Source organism: Peromyscus maniculatus, chromosome 11, assembly GCF_049852395.1.
Source record: "Peromyscus maniculatus bairdii isolate BWxNUB_F1_BW_parent chromosome 11, HU_Pman_BW_mat_3.1, whole genome shotgun sequence".
Classification (NCBI taxonomy): Eukaryota; Metazoa; Chordata; class Mammalia; order Rodentia; family Cricetidae; genus Peromyscus; species Peromyscus maniculatus.
The window spans coordinates 83434446-83460173 of record NC_134862.1 but is presented as its reverse complement, the minus strand read 5'-3'; the positions used below and the strand labels follow the sequence as shown (position 1 = coordinate 83460173).

The 25728-nt window shown below is 40.0% G+C and overlaps 1 protein-coding gene across 1 annotated transcript in view; it reads right to left on the bottom strand.

The window, feature by feature from the left end:
- Nucleotides 1-25728, bottom strand: part of Fmn2 (formin 2) — a 315696-nt gene that overhangs the window by 151046 nt on the left and 138922 nt on the right. The window contains exons 7-8 of the mRNA XM_006993715.4: nucleotides 23735-23822; nucleotides 514-575 (exon numbers count right to left, since the gene is read on the bottom strand). Of these exons, the coding sequence (XP_006993777.3) occupies nucleotides 514-575; nucleotides 23735-23822 (150 nt within the window). The remainder of the gene's footprint in view (nucleotides 1-513; nucleotides 576-23734; nucleotides 23823-25728) is intronic.

The following is a 25728-nucleotide window of genomic DNA, read 5'->3' as shown; positions in this document are numbered from 1 at the left end:
GAATGGATCTCAGCTGAACTGCTGCTAAAAGCCTAAGCTTAACAAGGCCTCTAGTTCCTGGTCCTCACGCCTTATATACCTTTCTGTTTCTGCCATCACTTCCTGGGATTAAAGGCATGTGCCACCATGCCTGGCTGTTTGCAGTGTGGCTTTGAACTCACAGAGATCCAGACAGACCTCTGCCTCCTGAATGCTAGCATTAAAGGTATGTGCTACCACTGCCTAAACCTATGTTTAATATAGTGGCTGTTTTGTTCTCTGACCCCCAGATAAGTTTATTGGGGTGCACAACATTATCAACCACACATGAATAACTTTAAAAGCAGCATCTATCGAGTTAGCCCTGAAAACCTCGAGATCACACATTTGCCCAATATGTTCCTAGAAAGTATTATGAACACATAAAACTCTACTGCATGTAGACTGAGTTTCCTCAGATGACATTAAAACAGCCAGTTCACATGTGAACATACACTTGTACTGAGCAGATGACAAAAAAGAACTACTACTCACATTCTCATAGAGAGCTTGAAGGGTCTCCAGGTCAACCACGGAATTGTCCAAGTTCACAACAGCTGGGGGGGGGGGGGAGGCAAAGAGAAGAATGTAAATTACCATAAGACAGCTGTGAAATTTTTAGCCATGTCAGGCAATATGTTCATGACCAGCAGTAGTTGGAGTGCACATGAACTTGAACTTCAATGTGGATGCATACCCCACTCCAAAGACCATGTCCTAGGGATTTCAATGGCTCAGGTGTCACATTTTAAAATATTTCACTTGTTCTATGTGCTGGCTAGTTTTAGGTCAATTTGACATGATCTACAGTTTTTGAGGTGAAGGGATTCTCAGCTGAGACTATGTATCCATACGATCGGGCTGTAAGAAAGTCTATAGGGCAATTTCTTAATTAGTGATTGATGCAGGAGAACATCAGCCCATTGTTGGTGGGGCCACCCCTGGGCTGATGGAACTGCATTCTATAAGAAAGCAGGTAGAATAAGCCATGGGAAGTAAGCCAGTAAGCATCATCCCTCCATGGCCTTTGCAACAGCTCCTGCCTCCAGGTTCCAGTCCTGCTTGAGCTCCTGTCCTGACTTCTTACAGTGACAGACTATGGTATAGGACTGTAAGTCAAGTAACATCTTTTCCTCTCTAACTTACTTTTGGTATGGTGTTTTATCACAGCAATAGTAACCCTAACTAAGACATTACAAATACTACATCCCATGAGGATTGCTCAAATTTTAGAGAAGTATAAACGGTTCTTTCATTGTTCAACTAAATACATTTGATTTTTTTTTTCTGTGTACTACTAGAAAGGTAGGCAGCTCATTCCATGAATCACCATGTCCTAGCTTAATGCTAATAACTGTTCATGCATGCCAGCTTACCCAAAACATCTGGTGAAGGTATTGTTTGGTGTTTATATTAAGACGATCACAGACAGAATAGGTCATCATTACTCAAAAATTTGTTCCTTGAATGATCTGGTGGGTGGGTGGGGGATTCTGAATGTTCTATTTTGAATTAGGTGGATTCATTAGAAGTTCATTAAAACTAATCTCTTTCCCATGGACTTTTAAGACTGAAAATGAGGCAAAATTGTCACAAGGGACTTTTGCCAAGGAGCCACTGCAGAAGCACTCATGAGATTAAAGATTTCCAGGAGAAAAATCACAGTGTGGATAATCACGATTTTGATATATTTATTTTGATAACTGAGGCAATTTACTATGTCTTTCCCCTTCAAAGCTTAAAGTACACATTTACTAGTTGATACTGGCAAAAGTCCCAAGAAAGAATTAAGAAAGAAAAGTAGAAATTGAAGTACAGGATAGATGAGAAATCTAATCAAGGTAAGTAATGTAACAGTTCTGGGACCAGAGCCCAAATTCACCAACAAATGTTGCACCAAGTAGAATATGATATTTCCACTCTAATAATAATCCCCTCAATTTAAAAATTAGTGTTCCTATATAAATCCAAGAGGAAGATTTTTAGCCAAATTTCCTTATTATTAAATTATACCAAACAGCACAAATTAGTAAAATTAAGAGATTAATTCATATTATTTGTTGAGATGATATATAACAAAATACATGAATCAATAAAAATGGCTAATTCATGTATAAAATTTTCTCCTTTAGTTTTACAGTTTTGTCTAAGGAAAATCTAAATGAATCTAGCCTAAGTAATTTTGTATTCACTAGTGAGTAATCACCCTAGAAATTTTTATATTTCTTTGATGACATAGTGAGAGATCTGTGGGAAAACTACAAAGGAAATATTAATATTAACTTAAGTATAGGATTTCACCCTCAAAACATAATAAAGTCATTCATATTCAAGTAAAACTCACAGGACACATTTGTCTTTTTACTATATCCATCATTTTCTGTAATTATTAATTTTAAAATTTTGAAGATTGGTGAATCTATTGCCAAATGATCAAGAAGAAGAAGTGATCCAAACTAACAAAATTAGAGATGGAAGGGGATACAGTACCAGGGACACAGGAAACTCAGAGAATCAGATCACATTCTAAAATTCTGTGTTATACCAGCCTGGAAAACTTAAAAGGAATGAATGAATGAATGAATGTCTAACTCTATATGTCCTACCAAAGTTAAACCAATGAGACAAGGAATTTAAAAAGACATATTCCATCCAGTGATACAGAAACAGTAATTTTCTAAATTCTTTTTACAACAGTAATAGTACCCCAATTCCAAAACCACACAACAACTCAAAGAAAGTTATAGGCCAATATCTCTGATATCAAAAATTGTCAGTGAAATACGTGCAAAAGAATTCAATCATCACATAGATACAAATATTGTCAGTGAAATACTTGCAAATGAATTCAGTCATCAGGAGGCTTTCCATCATGATGGTCAGCTCTATCCCAGAGATAAGAAATGGTTTGACATACATAAACCAACAAACATAATCCATCACACGAACAGAATAAAAGTCAGAAACCACATGATCATCTGTCTCATGAGATGCAGAAAAGGCCTTTGAAGAAAAATCCAATATTCCTTTATGATAAAAGTCCTGGAGAGATTAGGGACACAGAGGATATATCTCAATGTAATTTTTAATTTCATTAAAATTTTTCATCCAGGTATATATTGTATGTTGAACATATTTTCCCTCATTCTCTTTTGCCCCTTTTCTTGCCCCTCCCATCTTTGTTCTCCCATTTGTTTCTCTAGAATTTCCATATATATGTATATACACACACACACACACAGACACACACACACACACACACATACATGGCTTTATATAGTGACGTACAATTGAATAACTACAAATGAGAGGAAAACATACAATGTTTGTCACACAATTTACTCAATATGACTGCTTCCAGTAATACCCATTTTTCCTGAAATTACACAACTTCATTCTTTTTATTGTGGCCACAAACTTATAATCTATTCCTTGGTTTTTGACGCCTGCATGAGTTCCATTACTTGGCTATTGTGAAAAGTACTGCAAGAGACATTGGTATACAAGTAAATCTCTGAGACACGGTAGCTGGGTCACATGACAGATCCACTTTTAGGTTTTTGAAAAGTCTCCTGGTTTACATAGTGGCTAGCCTAGTGTACATTCCCCACAGCATATAAAGGTTCCCTGTTGTCCACACCCTCACTAGCATTTGATATTTATTATTTTTTTAAATGATTACCTGCATAGTTGTGAGTAAGATGGAACCTCAGTGCAGTTTTACTGGCGAAGGAAGGCACATTGAGGGGGGAGGGTGGTACAGGTGCATATGCATGAGTATGCAGCTATGTGGGAGGGTAAGGGTATATCTTTAGGTGTTGTTTCTCAGGTACCATCTATCTTAATTTTTTGAGACTGCATCTTGCACTACTACTATTACTTGGAGCTCATAAAGTAGGCTGAGCTAGATGGCCAGCAAGCCTTAGAGACGCCTAGCTTCTCCCCATTGCTGGGGTTATAAGCACATGTCACTACGATTTTTTTCTAATGCGTGTTCTGGGCATTGAACCTTATGTTAGCAGATTCCTCTCTGAGCTACTTCTTCAGCCCTCAATGGAGTTTATTAATTTTCAAATTCTTTTTATTGTTTTTTGAGATTAATATAATTATATCACTTCCCCTTTTCCTTTACTCCATCCAAACTCTCCCATGTACTTCTCTGTGCTCTTTTTTAAATTATACATGTGTACCTACACACACACACACACACACACACACACACACACACACACACACACATACATTTCTTAATATATAGGTAAAACGTGTTCACTATGTATAAGGTTCCTTGTATGTGTGTTTTCAGGACAAACCTTTTAGTATTAGGAAGTCTTTTTTTTGTTGTTGTTTTTTTTTGTTTTGTTTTTTTGTTTTTTTGTTTTTCGAGACAGGGTTTCTCTGTGTAGCTTTGCGCCTTTCCTGGAGCTCACTTGGTAGCCCAGGCTGGCCTCAAACTCACAGAGATCTGCCTGGCTCTGCCTCCCAAGTGCTGGGATTAAAGGCGTGCACCATCACCACCCGGCAAGAAGTCTTAATAGTCCCGGGGAAAGACAATTTCTCCTGTTCTCAGGATCACTCAGCTACCTGCTGAGGACTCCTTCAAGATTAAGCCCAGCAAACTCCAAAACTAAGTTTTAGAAGAGAAGGTGTTATACCAAAGGGTATCGAAGAGGAAGAACTTTATAATTAGGCTATAGCAGGAATCTTAGAGTCTTTATTAATAAAACAAACCCGGAGCCAAGTATTGGGGTGAACACTGGAAGATCAGAGAGACAGAGCAAGCCACAGCTAACCTCACCTGGCCAACTTCTCAGCTGATCTTGTTTCCTCAGACTGGAAGCCTCTGTGTCCTCATATCTGAATGGCTCTCAGCTGAACTGTGCTGCTCAAAACCTAAAAGCTTAACCAGCCAAATGCTTAACCAGCCAAATACTTCTAGTTTCTGATCTTCACACCTTATATATCTTTCTGTTTTTGCCATCACTCCCTGGGATTAAAGGCTCACTTCTTGGGATTAAAGGCGAGTGTAGCCATGCCTGGCTGTTTCCAATGTGGCCTTGAACTCACAGAGATTGAGGGATTTCTGTCTCTGGAATGCTAGGATTAAAGGCCACCATTTTCTAGCCTCTGTATCTAGTGGCTGTCTGTTCTCTGACCCCAGATAAATTTATTAGTGTGCACAATATTTTTGGGAACACAATACCACCATATTAGGCAGCAAAAACAGAGACAGTAGTGGTATGTTATCTTTTCTGAAGCGGGTCTAATTTTCTTAATCCTTTTTCTTTTTAAACTATTTTCTTCATATGTATCTTCTAAAACTTTGAGTGAAACATTCCACTTATAATATCATGCTTTTATGTTTGAAGTACCCCTTTGTGTACTAAGGATGATTCTAGAGTCATCCAGGCAACAGTTACAGCTACCTGAGAACAGTGTTGTGGGTGGTCGAGAACGTTTAGTCAACATCCACACTGGTTTCACTGTTCCCAACAATTTCCGGTGGTAGCTGGAATCACTGTAGCAAAAGATGCAATCATTTTCATGGACACACGGGATGTCTAACAAATAGCAACTTCAGACTCTAGCCAACATAACCTCTGGAATATTCCCTAACTACTACGCTCATATGGATCTCCAGAACCTCTGAGTTCTTTTCCATAAGCAAAAGTCATCAGTACATCTCACACACACACACACACACCCCACACACACACCCATTTTACAGAAATAAATCATGGGAAGATGGCTTAGTCAGTGAATTGCCTGCCATGTGTGAGTTTGGATCCCCAGCACCCACATAAAAGCTGGCCATGGAACCTAGTTACCCTAGTGCTGAAGAAGGGAAGATGATACTTAGCCAGTGAGCCCCAGGGTCAGTGAGATATCTTTGCATCAGAGAATATGATGGAGAGGAACAGAGGAAGACACCAAATGCTGGTATCTGGCCTCCATGTTTATGAGCACGCATGCTTACAAATACACCGTGTCCCTCCATGGAGACGGTAAAAGTAGCACAGATCTTGCTTTGGCTATCAGTGGGCTGTTAGGGTGTCCTAAATACCATAGCCATTTTTAAATTATTTCTTTTATATTTTGAGATTATAATATAATATGCACACACATATATAAATACAATGTGTTGGGTCTGTATAATGTCATTTGTATGTATGTTTTGAGGGCTGATCAATGGGTATTGTATAACCAAATTACTATATGTGCTCTTCTTTGGGGAAGGCTATTTCTCCATCAGCACTTCTATTTAGTTGCCTGTAGTTCTTTACATAGTATTGTCTTCATGGCCTCTCCCCATTCACTTTGGGATATCTATTGCTGTTGTCCTTATTCAGCTCATGTTTAGGCAGTCATGTTGGTTAGAGTTTATGGGTGGAACTTCTTAAAATACTAGGAGACACTGTCTCACAGCAAACTACCTGATCCTCTGGCTCTTACAATTTTTCTGCTGCTTCTTCCATGATATTTCTGGAGCATTATTCTCTAAAAGCCTTTGTAGCGGTATCCATTGGAACTAGGCTTCAGAGACCTGCATTTTGACATTTCCGTAGCTTAGAAAAATGTCAGAGGTAAAATGGAAACACTATGACCCATCCTTCAGAGAGAAGCCATCATAGCTAGTCTTAGGATACAGGTGCCCCATTTTATAATACATTTACCTTACGACTCCCATAGGCTCACAAAGGCAAAGACATCTCTAGAAACAAAAACTCACTACTGGCATAGGCAAGAATACCTGCTGCCAAGCGCACAGAAAGCTCCAGGGAAAAGAGAGATATCATAAAGCCAAGGCCAGCAGACAGACATTATTGTGGGAAGATCCTCTGTCTCAATGAAGAAAGGGAAAACCGTTGTTTGGAAATGTCTAGAATTGTTATATGAAACTGTGCTGGATAGTGTTCTATCAAATTGACACAAGCTAGAGTTATCTGAAAGGAGGGAACCTCAATTAGGAAAATGTCTCCAGAAGAGCCAACTGTAAGACATTTTCTTCTGTAGTGATTGATGGGGAAAGGCCCAGGCCATGGTGAGTGGGCCTGCCCCTGGAATGGTGGTCCTGGGTTCTATAAGGAAGCAGGCTGAGCAGGCCATGGTGAGCAAGCTAGGAAGCAGCACTCCTCCATGGCCTCTGCATCAGCTCCTGCCTCCCAGTTCCAGCCCTGTTTAAATTCCCATCATGACTTCCTTCCATGAGGAACAGTGATATGGAAGTGTAAGGCAAATAACCCTTTCCTCCCCAACCTGTTTTTAGGTCATGGTACTTCATCCCAGCAACACTACGCCTGACTAAGACAAAAACTCAGTGAAGCACAGATGCCTCAAAAGACGGCATGTTTCCAAGCAGCTCAATCACAAAAGAATCAAGAATTATATGTGACATTCCTTTATGAGGAAATACCTGTGTGCTAATCCCCCACTGAAAATATTCGCACCTGGAGGGCTCATAAAGAAAAAAAGAAAAGAACTGTCAAAATGTGTTTGATAAGAAAAATCACCTAAAGATGCAGTCAAGCACTTTTAAAAATGTGGCTTTGTTTTGCTCAGCCAGGCCAAAAAATCCTAATGTCTTAAGGAAGATACGGTTTACCCAAGGGCAGTTTGCTACTGCATTCATCATCTAAACATTTCAGCCTTGAGAGACAGAAAGTACACAGCCCCCTTCAAGTTGCCCATCACCACACATGCTCCAGCATCTGGACATGTTGGGCCATCAAGCACCAACAAGAATGTGGGGATATCCACACTCAGACAATCTGTTTGTTTTGTGGTAACCGTGACACAGGGTTAGTACTATTTACAGTTTAGCCATAGCTCAGAAGAGAAAAATGAATCAAGATTCTGTCCACCTCTCCTACTATAGTACTGTAATTCATAGAAAATATGAAAAGAGGCCTAGGTAGATGGCTCAGTCAGTGTCTTAGTTAGGGTTTCTATTGCTTTGAAGAGACACCATGGCCATGGTAACTCTTTTAAAGTAAAACACTTCATTGTAGTGGCCCGCTCACAGTTCAGAGGTTTAGTCCATTATCATCATGGCAGGAAGCAAGGCAGCATGCAGGCAAAAAGGGTGCTAGAGAAAGAGCTAAGAGGTTTTACATTCTGACTTACAGGCAACAGGAAGTGATCTGAAACCCTGGGCATGGCTTGAGTAGGTAAGACCTCAAAGCCCATCCCACAGTGACACACTTCCTCCAATAAGATCATAACAATCCTAACAAAGTTGTGGCTCCTAACAGTGTCACTCTCTATGAGCTTATGAGGGCAATTACATTCAATTGACCACAGTCCATAAGTGTTTGCTAAGCAAGCCTGAGGACATCCATTTAGACCTCCAATATTTGCATAAAAATATGGGTATCACAGCATGCAGCTGTAACCTCAGTGTGGGAAACTGGAGACAGGAGGATTCCTGGAACTTACTAGACAGCTAATCTGGTCAAAGCAGTGAGCTCCAGGTATAGTACCAGACTCTGTTTCAAAAAAAAACAAGGTAGAAAAGTGATTGAGGAAGATGCCTGATGCAGACCTCTGACCTCCACACACATGAATGCTCACACACACACATACACACACACACACACACACACACACACACACACACACACACACACACACACAGATAAGCATGCAGAGAAAAATAAAGGATGAAGCAAAATACAGGAAATATGTACATATAGATTTAACTGTGAGCTAATTTCTCAGTCTTTCCCTGGGAGACATTATTCCTCAGCCACCCTATGGGAATCTTATGAGATGTTTGGCTGGGCATTCTTTAAATACTCACATATATAGGCTCTTGACTATCTGAAGTCATTTTGAATTATGTAAAATCTATGTATGTTAAATGGAGGATAAATCAATGCCCCTGTTTTTGGATTTCACATAAAAGAACAGCACTCTGTCCCTCATATCTGTAAGGTCCTATATCTTAACAGTGTTCTTCTCATTCAAGTCTACAGTTTGTTCAATAAGATGCTTTAATGTACTAAAATCAATGAAATGTTATAGTGTCCCCCAAATTATTTGAGACTTACATCTATGCTCTGAAATCCACACAGACCTGGATGGAAAACATGGGTCTGCACCTAATCAGCTCTGTTTCCTGCAGGCATTTGTAGGCTCTTTGGGTCTCAGCTTTTTCATAAGGGAAATGGGTCTGTAGGTGGCCACATTGTTATTAAGAGTAGAGATAACAGATCTATTGCGTGGAGCAGTCTGGCACAGTCAGTGCTCAAAACTCAAAAGGTTGAAGGGGCCTGCTGGAGGGAGGACTGGGCCAGAAAGGGGAGGAAGGGGACTAAGTGGAGGGCAAGGATTGACAAGAGGAAGAATTCATGACAATGCCAATATCAAACTCACTACTTTGTACGGTCAGTTTAAAAACGTTTATACTTCATAGCATACAATGACGCTATGTGCCATTGTGGATATATTTGTTCCTGTCAAACAAAAAATAGGTTAAGAAATAGGAGTGTGTATTTCATATTTCCATTTAGAATGACAGCATGCTAGAAACACACACACACACACACACACACACACACACACACACACACACACACACACACACACATCCAACCAAACTAATCATCTGTTTTGCAAGGAGAACTATGGGGAAATGGACAGATTTGAAGTTAGCAGCCAGTCTATGAAAATATCCATGGTCAGAAATACATCATCATTGGTAACACCTGAAAAGTTCCTCCACCCTATGATAATGCTGCGATGACCAGTGCCCTTTCATTACTCCACAAAACAGAACTGCAGCTGACATAGTAGGATGTGAAAAGGGATCATTTCCCTAAAGGAGGACAGTCATTCCAGAAGCATCCCCTTCAAGATCAGCAAAGGATACAACTAGTACAAAGTAGTTGCATTTGCCTACAACAGAGACAGCATAGCTTTCTGAAAACACCCACCATTCATTCATGGAACAATTATTCAAGAGTTCAAAATCTGAACTGGAGATTCTTCCTAACGCTGAAGATGGAGTGATGAAGGTGACAGGTACAGTTCTTTCTCTTGTAGACTTCATGTAGCCCCACCCCTTGCAGACTTCATGTAGCTCCTACTCTTGCAGACCTTGGAGCTTCTTAACAATTAAAATGGAATGTTACTTAAAAGAAGAAAAGTACATTTTTGTAAATTTAATAATTTTGAAATTTTGAAATTGACCTTCATTTAACCCATCTTCTCTTTTTAGGGAATTTTATTGTGGTGGGGCCAGAATTCTAAATGTTTTACACATAGGCTACAGACTTTCTGGCTGGGAAGAAAGAAGTCAATGTGATACACAACTCAAGATTGGTATGTGCCAAGCAAACTTGCTTACATGAGGGTAAGGACGTACGTTTCTGATTAAGTCGGTAGGCGGCATGTACCTATAGGCTCTGTTTATAAGAACTGTACAAGTTAAACTACTGGAGAACAAATGCATTTTGTTTGAGTCAGTATGTCGCCTTCTTGTCTAGGCATGGGGAAAAAATGGATACTAAGACTGTAATCCTTTCCGAATAAAATCTTTAAACGCAAACATGATTGCCATTGTAGACTGTTTAATCTGGTGATATTGTATTTCATTTCTGTTTTTGGAGAGGTTTGTTGATTTGACCATAGTGGGTTTGACTCCATGCTTATCTCAACTGTTTAGATAAGACATATTTGACTTTGGCAGGTGACAAAATCTAGGGTGTGGAATAAGAGGTAGAAAAAAACAGGCTGGCAAGTTCCCAGGTAGTGTTTATTTTAAGCATAGTGTATAGATGGGTAAATTGCTTCAGACAACTCACTGGACTTTGTGTAAAACACCCACTGTCTGCTGAATGTTTTCTGGAAAAGAGCACTGCACAATGTCCTTTATTGGGCATAACAGACTTCACCTTCGTGCTTAGGTAAACATTTACACTCTTGTAAAAAGTAGGCTCAGTAAGTTCCCCTGAAAATAGGACCCTACCTCTGGGATCACGTTTTTGCTCCCGTTTTCTGACATATGCTTTTAAAAAGTAAGAGTATTAAATTTTCTCTCAAAAGTAAACATCTATATTGCCTAAGAAATATATGTTATGTCTTACACCAAAATAACTTATACACTGTTAATATCCATATATTTCAGTCTAATTCTATATAAATTCATCTTACTTTGAAGGAAATCACAAGCAGAAAAGCTTGCATTTATAAACACAATAATTAAAGTTTTTAGAGACAAAAACTTAAACATAAATTCACCTAAATAGTTGCCAGTAAGTTTCAGCATTTATATTTTATTTTGGCAGACATATTGAGGAGAGAAAGGAGCTAAGGAATATAGTCAGTACAAGTTATAAGGAACATAAGAAAATGTAAAAAAACAAAGGAAACTTAGCTGAGAATTGTTAATATGCAACTAAGAAGTGTAGAGCTAAAAGGAGACATATATGGTAATCCTTTCACTGTCTACAAAGGTGAATTCACCTAACTTGTGCTTTGTGTCTACTTTTCCAAACACATAAAACTACAATAATCTTAACAGCTGCCTAATAGTTATAAGCTGCTTTGCATAGATATTAACAAAATACTTAAAGGAACAGCAGAGGAAGGATCTCTTTATCACATGGCCTCAGAGAGTCAATCCATCCTTGCTAACCCCCTGCACTTTCAAAGAACATGAAAATGGTAGCACCATGCCTTAGGTGAGAGTCTTGGTTATGTGGCATGTAGTAAGGAGGAGCATGGATGTGATGGAATGTTGGAGTAAAGGAAGAAAGGCAGTAGGACTGAATGAACCATTGGCCCACAATGCCAACATCTACTTTTGTTAGAAGGGAAGGCCTAGTCAGTCTAATAAAATAACGAAGCACCTTAATAGTCACTAAGGCAATCACAGTCTGTAACACATTCTTTTTTTTTTTTTTTTTTTTTTTTTTGGTTTTTTGAGACAGGGTTTCTCTGTGTAGCTTTGCGCCTTTCCTGGAGCTCACTTGGTAGCCCAGGCTGGCCTCGAACTCACAGAGATCCGCCTGGCTCTGCCTCCCGAGTGCTGGGATTAAAGGCGTGTGCCACCACCGCCCGGCTGTAACACATTCTTTAAAAACATCCCTACTTGATAATTCATACCTATACGCAATGCATCTTGATACCAGCAGTGTCTGCATTTCCTCTCTACCTCTTTCCAGATTCCCCTTCCCCAAAACCCTGTACCAAATTCACATTCTGTCTTCATGGTCCACTGAGTCTAATTAGTGCTATCCTTAAGTGCATGAGTGTAGGGCCATCCACCAGAGCATAGGCAACCTAATAGGGCCCACCTCCTTGAAGACAACTGGCTCTCCCTACCTCGGCAGCCTTTATCTGCCAAGGTTCCTTAGCCACAAGTGGTATTTTGTGAGCCCCTCCCCATGCAGGGTGGGTTCCTGCGTGGCTAGATCTTCTGTGGGTCTTGTCTAGCCCAGCATAGCTACTGCGTGTTCATGAGTACAACAGCCTGCCTGATGCAGCCAGAAGACAGTTTCTCGGGAGTCCTTCCTAACCTCTGCCTTTTGTAATAGTTCTGCCTCATCCTAGGAATTGATACACAACTCTGCCATACTTAAACACCTTCTCCTCTGTGTCTTCAGCATGGGGAAAAAAAAAAAAATCACACCAGAGCATAACTGGAGCCGGTAGGCTGTGACAATAGAAGACATTTTAGATCCAGTTCTCCAGGTGGTCTACCCAGTGACCACTATGTATAATGTGCACACACATCAGCGTTTTTCGTCTGTGTCTTACTCTCTGCCCTGTCTCCTCCTCCTCCCTGCTCCTCTCACACCTACACTGTGGACGCTCCCTCAAGCCCAACACTAGGATTCTACATACAGCTACTGCAGTTGCCTTTAGCAGAATACACTGGCTTTAAAGCTTACGGAGGGAAACGATCACGCACCATTTTTTTTTTCCAGCTTAAGCCTCTGATCCAATCACTAAGTTGAGAATTCTCAGGTAGACAGCCTAAGTTCAGAGCATAGTACAGGAGCTAGATCTCCCCAGTCCACAGCGTCACTGCTTGCTGATTTGGGATCTTAGAAGTAAATTACCTACATCACAGAGCAGTCACTAGCCTACACAGTAATGGTGGGTATTGACTATTATTATTAGAAACTGAATATCTTTACATTTGAAACCATAAAACAATAATAAATCATGTGCAGGGCCTTGCAGATGACCTCCTTCAGCATTTCTCTCAATTCATAAATTCTCTTTACAACTTAATTCATAAAAAAGTCTGTATTGTCATTAACAAAACTATCAAACAACCCTCTTAGATTCTCCCACGTCCTGTAAAGAGCCTATTATGGTGCTCCAGCAGTTCAAGCATGGGCGGCACACAGTTCCTCTGCAGTCTGTCACAGAAGTGACAAACGTCATAAAGGGAATCATGGTTATGGCAGGTCTTTCTATGCATTTTATTTTCTTGCCTGTGTGCCCACAATAGTCTGATTAAAACGGAATTTAAATTAAACTCAGTAGAAGCTGGCATGCAGTCCACCTCAGAACTTAAACAACAAAACCTTAATTAATTAGTATTAAGCTGGGAGCTGGTGGTGCACGCCTTTAATCCCAGCACTCAGGAGGAAGAGCCAGGCGGATCTCTGTGAGTTCAAGGCCAGCCTGGAAAGGTGCAAAGCTACACAGAGAAACCCTGTCTCGAAAAACAAACAAACAAACAAAAAATAGTATTAAAATGTATACACTGGGTTTGGTCTGAAAACACTACTAGCAAAGTAAAGATGCTATATTATTGAGAGGAAGAAATAAGGCCATTAGCAGCATAATCCAAACTATCACCACGGGCCTGCCACAAGGTAACATGCCCTTACATCACTGTGGTGCCTTACCCATTTCCTCTCATGTCCACACACTGAGCTTCAAGGCATCACTGTGGTTGTATTTCTAGCATTCACCATGTGGGAATAGGACACATTTGGTAGAACACAGTGTCACTCTGTCGTCCCTCACCTCTAGCACTATCAGATGATGGGGTGCGGGAGTCAGGAAGCCCTGCAAGCCTCTCAAACGTGGTCATGTTGAAGAAGCACTCGGGCAGAGAACATCAAAGAAGCCAGTTTCCATATACAAGCACGACATGAATCCCCAGCCATTTGTTTTGTTTATTTTTGTAATGCTCTCACAAATTGAGTTACGCAAAATAGCTATCCGAACGCCACCTTTCCTCGAGGATGACACAAAAGGATTGTTTCTGTGACAGCCACTCCTTCATAAACAGTGGCTCAAGAGTCAAGCTCATGTGACCAATATGTCCTCACTATGTGCTCTCAGATCTGTGCACTCAGCTCTGTGCTTCGCCTCCACACACGCCCTTCCAGGTCCAGCTCATTCTGCTTCCACCCAATGATTTGAGCAAACAATAGAGTAAACAGGGAAGTCAATGGTCTACACTGCTGTAAGGCTCTGAGCTTAGGTTCACAGATAGATTCCACAGTACAGCAAAAATAAGCACACAAATACATGATCTATATAAGTCATATGGGAAGTGCAAGGAAGAGAAAGAACACAGATTTGCAGCTTAGCAAGCCCCAAGTTTTATGTTCCTTCTGCCCATAAAAGTGTAATCAAGAAGTCCAACTCTCCGAGTATCATAAAAACATAAAAAAAAAAAATCATCTCAGGGTTTTTTGCTGAGCCTTTAAGAAAAGACTTAACAATGGCTATTTTCTCTTGACTTAATAGGCTATGTGTAACTTAAAATGATATATGAGGTCTTTTTGTAAGAAATAACTCTAGGTAATGAACTTTATTTTAAATTAAAGCATATTCTCATATCGAATTTCTGAAAGTCTCCTTTAATGAAAGCATACTATTTCACATGTCTTTTTCTCCATCCACTACAAGGCTACAATTGATTAAAAAAAAAAAAAAAAAAAAGTTACCCTGGGCTCCCTACAGCCTACCTCTGCTCAAATTTCTATTTCTAACTGACTTTGCATTTCAATGAAAACCATTCACTCCACTATCCACCAGCATTTACTATGATTTTAATGTCTTGATAAATATAATAAACAGGTCTTAAAATTCTATATCCCATGTGAGCAAAACACTCCAAGGTTAGAAAAAAGGGGGGGGAGAGGGGACATGAAGCAATGTCTAAGCAAAGCTTTGTAAACTTCAGTTTCATAAAGCAACCAGACACTGAAAAACGTAGTGGGAAAACACAACATTATCCACACTGAACCTAATTTTTTTGAGAGCATTACATACAAAGCTAAACAAATGATTGTGGATAAACTTTCTTTTGGTAATTAATAGGCAAATTAAAAAAAAAAAAACCACTTGTCTCTGAGAAGGAAACTAGAATATATATATATATATATATATATATATATATATATATATATATATATATATATAAAAAGACCTGGAGTTTGTAATCTACAACTTGTTTATAGAAAATGCTGCATGAAAAACATGATTCAGTGGCAGCCCAGTAGGGTACAGGAACTACTCCATGTGCGGGTTACCTAACCACACGTGATATGTCACCATAATAACAACCCTTCCGAGCTCCAGGGGTTCAGAAAAACCTCTTCCAGAATTTTTGTGTTTGTGAAGAAAACGTTCTGGTGTGTTTTACTCATAACTTGAAGCCACAGTGCCTACCAGGAAAAATCAAATGTCGCAGAATGAAATGGAAGCTTCTGTCTGTGTCGCTACTTAGAGAGTCTCCTCTCCCATCCCACCCTAGGAGTCATTGCCCAAGAAAGCCAGAATCCATTTGACTGCTCCCCTCACATGCCACCCGGAGCCAAGAGCTATGCATGTGAAGGGCCGCTGACTCAGAGAGCATGGAGACAAGGTTTAAGAAACCACACAATTATGGCAGCCCTCGGCCTTTCAAGTTTCCAAAACAAACTGCTCTCCTTAGAGATAAAACACCGTCCAAAGATACAGCTGGGCTCAACTCCTAAGAGGCACAGATGTAAATATTTCTCATATTTATCTTCATTCAGAAAACACAAATGGAGATGGCCCCATACCAAATTCAGCATTTCTCTAACACTGGCTGAGAATGGAAATAACAGGTCTCAGACATGATCCCCTGGAACTGTAATTCCAAGTTCCTCCTTCTCTCTCCTCTTGCTCACAAACTCTGTGAGAAGGAACTGCTTATATATGCTACTCCCACCTGAGGTCTGCAGCAAAAGCTTACAGGAAAACTTATTGGGCCAAATCAACAAAGAATAATCTACATTTCCTCTCCTATTGGTGGGGGGAGGGGGAGGGGGGAGTGTTGTCTCTGTTTCAAACACACTCAAGGTCTATAGACATATATCATTTCTTAAGAAGGACAGAGGAATGGAATGGGATTCAGTGTCCAATATGGGCAGTGCTATGTGTTGATAGATAAGAAATCTTGGACAGTTTATAATAAAGAGTAAACTGAGCATAAGAATATGATATGTTTTCCCCAGGTTTACTCAACTCGCCAGTTAGTGGGAGAACTGGAATTCAAATCCATCTCAATCAGTTTGGGCTGTCATGACAAAATGTCACTGACTGACTGACTTAAACAAATCTATTTTGTCACAATTCTACAGGGTGGGAAGTCTGACACCTAGGTGCTGGAAGAGGCTGAAGATGTAACTCAACTGACAAAATACTTTCCCAGCATTGGGGAAGCCCTGGGTTCAATCTGCAGGACCACATGCACCAGCATGGTACAGCACACCTGTAATCCCTGCACTCAGAAGGGAGGTCAAGACAGGGCACCCTTACTGCTACACTGAGTTTGTGGCTAAGTGTAATATGTGAGACCCGATCTCAAAAACAAGTGAGAACATCACACACCAATAGTGTGAAAGGCTCACTTACAGCTTGTGGACAACAGACAGCTGCACATCTGTATCCACTTGCTGTGTCACACAGCAAAGGGTGGGGAATGAGGAGAGAGAGACAGGGAGATGAAATGTCCATGGAACCCTCTGGTTTCTCTACTCTGTAGAAGGGCAGTGATTTTGTAACAGGGGCCTCATCTTCATGAACTAATAAATAAAGGTCATTACCTCCAAACACCCTCCTAATGAGAAAGGGCTTCAACGTATGAATCTGGCACAAACACGGAGTCTATAACAAAACCTAAGCTCTTGGCACCACGTTCTCTTCTATAGTGACTGTTACCTGACACTTGAAAGGGGATTTTTAAAAGTCCATGGAAGCCGTGGTCCTACGGAGCAAAAAATATGTTATGAACATTAAAATGAAAAAAAAAAAAAAACTGAAAGCAAGCCTACCAAGGAAAAGACTGGGGTCATTTCATTCCTCTATGATCTATGAGCAATGGGAAACTCGGGGAAGATGTGGTACATTCTATACTCAGTGTACGTAAGTTCGCTCACTCACTGGCTTAGCTACTTCCTCGTTGCTCTGATGATAAAATATTTGACAAGAGCAAGTAAAGGAAAAAGGATTTGCAGTTTCAGAAGGATCTAGTCCATCACTGCAGAAAACACAGGAAGCAAGTACGGAAGGAGGCATGGTGGCAGAAGCGCGCGCACAAGGGAGGGGGGGCTGGTTGGTTATATATTGTGTCTGCACTCAAGAAGCAGACAGGGAACAGAAAGTGATGGCTAACCACCAAGCCTCCCCACCCCTACCCCCCGTGACTCGCTGCACTGAGGCCCATCCTCTTAAAGAGCCTACAACCATCCCAAACAGCTACCACAGCTGGGGACAGCCAAGGGTTCAAAAATGGGAGCCACCGGAGGATATTTCACCTTCAGGCCACCCCACTCATGACGGCTCTCTCTGCAAGTATCTGAGTTATCTAAACTTGGATCCTCTCAGGACAAGAAACTTCATTTAGGATTACACTTCAAATATTTTTCCCCCTCAGGTAATTCACATATGTGAAAATAATTCATAATTTCATTTCGCTAAAATCAAAAACTAGGGAAATTGTGTGACCACCAACACTCTTAGAACATAAACACTATTGAGGCCAGCAACATGCCTCAACAGGTAATAGTGCTTGCCACACAACCTTGATGGCCTACGTTAGATGCTCACAATTGATAAATTTGGAAAGTTGTCCTCTGACCTCTACATGTATTCCATGGTATATGAATGCCTGTACTCCCATATATTTGTGTATGTACACACATGCACATACACACACACACACACACACACACACACACACAAAATTTTCAGGTATAGTGGCATACCTGTGTAATCCTAACACTTTAGGTTGAGGAAGAAGGGTGAGAAACTCAAGGCCAGTCTGGGCTACATAGTAACATCTATTTTACACAAATAAAGTATACATCTATCCTACTTAAAAATAATATTTCTCTCTACATATAAACATGTGTATGTGTGTGCACACACACACACATATATAACTATACATATATACACAATATATCTTACATACACTGTATCGAAGTATTCAAGAAATCTTAGGCCCCAAGATAAAAAACTAAAAATAACCACAATCTGGGTTAGAAAGATGGCTCAACATTCAAGAGTATGTATTGTTCTTACAGTGAACTTAGCACTCACTTTGGCTCACAACTACTTGTAATTCCAGTTCCAGTGAATATAAAACATTCTTTTGTCTTCCAAAGATACCTGAACTCATATGCACATACCCACATACAGACAAGCACAGATATACACTTAAAATATGTATAAAAAATGAAACTTTTTAATAACAGGAATAATATTGTTTGAGAAGCAAAACAATACACCCCTTTTTATCACCACAGTCTAATTGCATGTCATATTTTTATGGAAGGCTTGTTAGTTTACATCATTATTATTTAATTGCTTTTATCAATCAGGTTTAAACAAGATAAAAATTTCACTCAGAAAGAACATAATGCAGCATCCATTGCCCACAGATCCACTTAGTTCACTTAAGACAGGGCACACATTAAACACCAGAGGGAACCAAGACCATTAACATCTTGGGCTCATCATCCCTGAAGGATTCTGAAGCCATTTCTATGGCTAGAGTCAGTAAGTATATATTTGGTATTCCCTGCTCTAATATCTATAATCTATTCAAACTTTGCCGAACAAATGTGCAAGTATCCAAGAGTCAGTTCAAGCTTCAATTCTAGGGGCAGTCATTAGTCCTACATTAAAGGTCCATGTCTTGGGGAATCAACCCAGCATCATGTAAGAAAAGTGCACCCACAGAGCCAGCTAACACAAGAAGCTCAGCTAGTTCCATCTAGATTAATGTTTTAAAATGTCAAAGCACAGAGCCCACCCAAATGTTTTACAAAAATTTGCATGCTAGTGTCTACAATTGGCTTTAATTGGTTTTCAAAATATGTGGATTAGCTAAAATCTCCTGGGAATGTTCTACCTAAACCCCTTTCTTCCAGAGTCAAGAATCGCCTAAGAGCTATAACTTGGATATTTGAGGATGTTGCCTGAGGTTTAGGATCCAGACACACAGTCTGGGTTTGATTTCTAAATGTCTGGTGCAGATTAAAGGGTCACAGACTCTCCCTCCATGATGTGCTTGTATCTGTGGGGAATAAATCTTTCATCAAAGGTCAGAAGGCCAAGTTAGGCAACCCCACATTTACAAAGTACATTTTAAATGGTTTTATTCTTGTTAAATAAACACTTGTTTAATATAGGAAGAAAATTAGCTCCGAGGCCTGCTTCAGTTTGATCTGGTAGCAGAAAAACATTTCCATTTTATTTATATTGCATACTTGGATCTAAGAATATTATTTTTTACATGTATTTGTCTTTATGTGTGTGTTGGGGGGTGGGGGGGGCTGTTCCGTGTGTGCCATGGTATGTATGGGGAGATCAGAGGACACTGGCAGGGGCCTGGACTACAGAAAGGCTTGGATCCCCCTCTTGCTTTTTTTCTGCCTTTGGCCTTAAGTGTTACATAGGACTCTTACAGAACATGACACAATGGTTGATGGTAGCAAGGCTCTGGTTAGTGAGTGATCGTAGCGAGACTCGGATTAGAGCCTGGAGAGATGGGTCAGCAGCTAAAAGCAATTGTTCTTGCAGAGAACCTGGGTTCAATTCCAAGCACACATAGGTGGTCCCCAACTCCCCATAAAGCCAGTTCCAAGGGATCTTCTTCCCTCTTCTGACCTCTGGGGGTGCCAGGCTTGCACACAGTACACAGACATACATGCAAGCAAAACACAAAACACATAGCTATTAAGAACATATAAATCTTTTTTTTTTAAGGTTATGATTAGACCTTGACCTCTAGAATGCTAATCTGACCCTTGTCACTTTAACAAGGCATTCAAATTAGAATCATGACAAAGCAAAGTCAATTCCAGATTTTCTAGTGTTTTGACAGGGGGGAAAAACAACCAGTTCCAGTAAATAAAAGTGAGTTGAGGCAGGCACAAAGAACCCTCTGTATGTAAAAGCTATGAGATGCCTTTTGTAGCAGTGAGTCTATCTCACAACTTCTAACTTGGTCTGGAGGTGAAAGCAAGTATTTGAATGGGCAAGGTGGCTCCACAGCATGCCATCCCTCAAAATGTCCACTCTGATAATTTAGGGTAACCTTTAAGACCATACTATATACTTCATTTTAGAGACGCCAGCACTGCCAGTAGGAAAAGGGCAATCTGAGGGAGAGACATATCTGATGGGAAAGTGCAGCCCTGCCTGATGAAGAGGCTTGAGTTCGTGGCCAATCTGCTCCTCTAAGGAGCCACATGACATTTTAAAAAAAACAACAAAAACTAGCCCACTAAGATATCTTAGTTTTTTCCTTCTATAATATGACACTAGAGATCTGCTGTGGATAAATTCTGTAGTCACTTTCATATCCAAAATCAATGACGGCTACATTTCTGTAGATTTCTCGGTGGAGGTTCATCCTGGAAGTGAAGTCTACTGTAGGAGCTTTGAGAGATCCCACCTGACAGTACCCTGAGGCAGGCAAACAGGTACAGCTGCTTCCTTGTTCAGATGTGAAGGCAGCCAAGATTTTAGAGAATGGGTATGTAGGGCTTCGAAGGAACTCAAGCACGCCCTTCACATCCTAATAGGATAAAGCTTATGCACAATTCTGTGTGAGCCTTCAACTACTGACGTTCACGCCATGTTATTGTTCGAATTGCATGTTAAGCAAGCAAATTTTCAATGAACTCTCGCTGGCTGGACCACAGACACAGATGTCAGGCGGACTCCTTTGTTCATAAGGTTCTCATTATTAGCTCAACCCGAGCTGAATATTTGACTGAAGGAAAAGACCATATCATTATTTTCAGATTTCATTCTATGACTTAACTGGGCTACATCTGCCAGCTTCAGAAACACCAAGTGCTGCTTGGCGCCAGCCTTGGCGTTCTGCTCTGTGACTATTACCCCAAATGTCTCAGCCCAAGGAAGCCTCCTCACCATCAAAACAATTTAATAAAAACTAAAATTCTGATTAAGAGTTACTCATCAATTGACAGGACATGCCACGCTAGTGCTATTTATGAATTATACCCCATGATATTTTAGGACTAAAAAAATAGAATCTGCATTCACAAATGGGCAAACTAGAAAGCCAGTAACCATGTTCATGATTTATAAGCTCTGTGTTATACTTGAAACCATCTTTTTTTAATAGGTAAACTGGCATTCCTTTGGATAACTCAATCTGCTTTAAATCTATTCTAAGGCTCTGGGCAGCACAAGGGAGAGTCAAAATCCTTATATTTAATTCTTCTATTCATCCCTGGACCATCTCTCGGGATATATATGATAAAAGCTACAGCATAGCCGGACGGTGGTGGCGCACGCCTTTAATCCCAACACTCAGGAGGCAGAGCCAGGTGGATCTCTGTGAGTTCGAGGCCAGCCTGGTCTACAGAGAGAGATCCAGGACAGGCACCAAAACTACACAGAGAAACCCTGTCTTGGAAAAAAAAAAAAGAAGAAGAAGAAGCTACAGCAGAGGAAAACGTGTCAAGTATAAAGCAAATGTATTACAATATTACAACACTGACACCAAAAGCACTTAGAAAAATGTTACAAATTACCCCAATTCCAAATATGAAATATTTCATAAGCCCACTAAAATGTATGTTAGAACAACATAAAAGAAGTAACTGCTTCCACGTGTCTGGACATCACCATCAATAATGCCAATCAGCAAGGATAACTTGCAATCACCTTTGTTGAACATTAGAAAAGGCAATTCAGAGGCTGGGGGGTGCAGATGGATCAGTGGTTTAGCATGCTTACTGCTCTACCATTAGAATCTGAGTTTGGATCCTAGTGCTCACTACTCTACCATTAGAACCTCAGTTTGAATCCCTGAACCCAGGTCAGGTGGCTCCTAAGTGCCTTTAACTCTATCATCAAAGTATATGATGTTCCCTTCTGGCCGCAACAGGCAGCTGAACATATATGTACAAACACACACACACACACACACACACACACACACACACACACACACACACACACACACAAAATTAATAAAATAAACCATGTACATAATAAATAAAGCAATTGTATTTCTTTATGGAAGAAGAACCTGGGCTTTACGCTATATAGTTGCTCCAAATGTCTAGGAAAAGAATGACCAGTTTTCTGCCAGAAACTCATGTGCAAAATTAAGTTGCTTTATTTTTTCAGCATCTTACAGAATCTTGGACCATGAGGACCTAAGAGAACATGCCCTGTATTCCATCCAATGCTTTAAATACATCTCAGTAGACAAATGGTCATTCAGCCTCTTCAAAACACCTGTTTTCAGTTCATCACTAAGCACGGCAATTTATTCACTAATTGCCATCACTAATCCTAAGAACATCTCTAAAAGCACAAGTACAACAAGCACTTCTGTAACTCTCATACTGGGTGGCACGATTCTGGCATAGAATTTTCGGCTTGTATCTGCATTGAACTTACCCATCAAGCACCTGAGACTCAAGGCTCAACGAACTCTTCTTAGGTCTTTCTTCTCTATATATTTTTAATGGCTAGGAAATTCACTGTCTGGTTCATATTAGTATTATTAGTAACTTTTGCATGGTGGCATTCAGATATGATCTAACTAGTTACAGAGCTAGCAGGAGTCGTGCTTTGTATGATACAAAACTTAAATTTTTATAACAACAGACCAAGTATATTTATAACAGACGACTGTTTGTGACCCCACTCTTGGTGTGGTGCAATCCTAACCCACCCTACCCCCTCCCTGTGGTCATGTCTTGGTATTAGGAATGAGGGTCTTTCAGGTCCATTAGATCCTGATGAGAGCGGAGCCCTCAGGAATAAGATTGGTTTCTTTATGAACAAAACTCATGAGAGCTCACTTGGCTTCTTTCTACCACAAGCAGAAAATGAGTCTGTGAATCCCCACACAGGGCCCTCGCCAGAGCCTAACTGTGCTGGGGTCCTGATCTTCACCTTGCCGCGTCTAGAACCATAAGGAACACATTCTTTAGTTTAAAAGCTACCCAGTCTATGCAATTGTATTACCACAAAAGCACAGAATAGAAACATTATGTGAGAATTGGACCTTTAACATGGTATAAAACAGGCAGGAAAATGATACTAATAACCTATCAGAAAAAAAAAAAAAAAAAAAAAAAAAAAAACAGGAAAATATATATCGTGTTACAGGAAATATACTAACTGCATGAATAGAACTTTCTAGCAAATATCACAAAATTTAACCCAAATGTTAGTATTAAGTGACTGCATTTTAATGTTTTACACTTACCATGCTGTATGTCTTTCATATCTAGATGAAGACTAGACATTAGTATTCCTACTGCTTGTGATCTTTTGTTGCTAAGCAACTTGACAACCTGTTCAAGAAAGAGGAAAAGGAGAAACATTAACTTAAACTCTAATACGCTTGGTAACATTTTAAAATCCTACATGAAGAACCACTAAAGAGCACAGCTTGCATCATTACTACTTTAGGATTTTCTATACCGAACCAATAAAATCCACCATTTTTTCCCCAGTATTCACCATCAGTCTCAAAGTCAAACTGCTCAGAGTCTAGGAAATCAGCTTAGTTTCTGGAAGATTAAAATTACACATCTGATTATATACACTACCTGAATATTTTTCAAGATGAAACTTTGAAAGACTGGTCAACAAGGGAAAAATAAAACTATACACGGAAAATCTGCCAGTTCAGATCAGTTTTATAAAATATAAAATGTGCTCCATTAGGTAGTCGGGTCTTATGGGTGCTCCTCATTATGCTGGGAGTTCCTTTCATTCTACATTTGATCCATATTTGTTGGACAATTTTCCAACTAATTAATATAATAGAAGAATGTGAGTGTCATATTGGAAGGAACACATTGGCCTGACCCTAAGCCTGGCTGTCTAGAAAGTCTGAAAGAATATGTGTACATACCCCAATCAAGTCGCCTCAAACAGAGATGAATAAGCTGCTAGAGTATATAGCCATGCTTGAACTACAATACATACTACTGATATTTCCTGCTCAGGAAATTTTTACTCCAGCAAAGTCTATTTACTCTCCTGTTCTCTTTTAAATCTGCTTTGAGAAAAACTGATGGAAAAGGAAAGAAAGGTGATTACAGTCAATGACCAGAATCAGGTGCTGCCTCACAAGCTCTCACCTTCAGTGACCTTGTCTTCCTTGCGGTTTGAGTTGGGTCAGTCAAGAAACTAATAAAATAATCAGATCCAGCTGTCCCATAAGTCCACTGAGTAAATAATATTCCTCAAAGCAATATTAGTACTCTTGGTCTCCTGGTAGGATTGTGAGTGAGCATTAAAATAGCATGATTCCAGAAGGCCCAGCCTTCTGAAAAATCTTCCAATATGGGTAACTATACACCAACCTCCCCCACCCCTGACAAGAGATGCTGTGGTCTCAGAGGAAGAACAATGGCATATGAGTTTATTGTTAATTTCTTTCTTTTAATAGTTTATTAGATTGGACATACAAAAGCTGGTTTCAAATAATTTTTTTTTTTTTTTTTTTTTTTTTTTGGTTTTTTCGAGACAGGGTTTCTCTGTGCAGCTTTGCGCCTTTCCTGGAGCTCACTTGGTAGCCCAGGCTGGCCTCGAACTCACCGAGATCCGCCTGGCTCTGCCTCCCGAGTGCTGGGATTAAAGGCGTGCGCCACCAACGCCCGGCTCAAATAATTATTTATTAACTACTTCAATAGACTGTCAATAACATTGTCTCCTTCAGAGCTAAGAAATTAAAAATGCAGTGTCTGGAAGTAGGTTATATTCTGCCAAACAACAATTTCTAAGTTCAGGGACAGGCAATCTGGACCCTATTTGTGCTACTTCTATTAAATTTCCTACCATTTTCTGGTTTTCTGGTTTTCAGTGCAATGGCACATTTGAATTGGTGCATCATTTTACTTCCCAGGGGTGTTAACATGTTGCTCACACCCTCAGCAACTCTCCTCAGTGTTGTTCTGATAATTCTTCCTTTTGGAGTCAAATAATTATGATTTTACCTTAAACATCAACATGAGCCTCAGTCCCATTCTCTGTGCTTTATTCTTTATAATCTGTGATTTCTCTCACATGGCATATATACTTCACCCATTTAGCGGTTTCCTACTTTCCTAAATGTTATCTCATGCAAAGTTACCCACATAGTCTCTGTCTAAACCAACTCCTAAGAGTCACATCCCAAATGTCCAGCCAATGTCTCCTCCTTTCCTTTGTATCTTGGAATATGCGTACCACCATCCTCCATCTACCCAC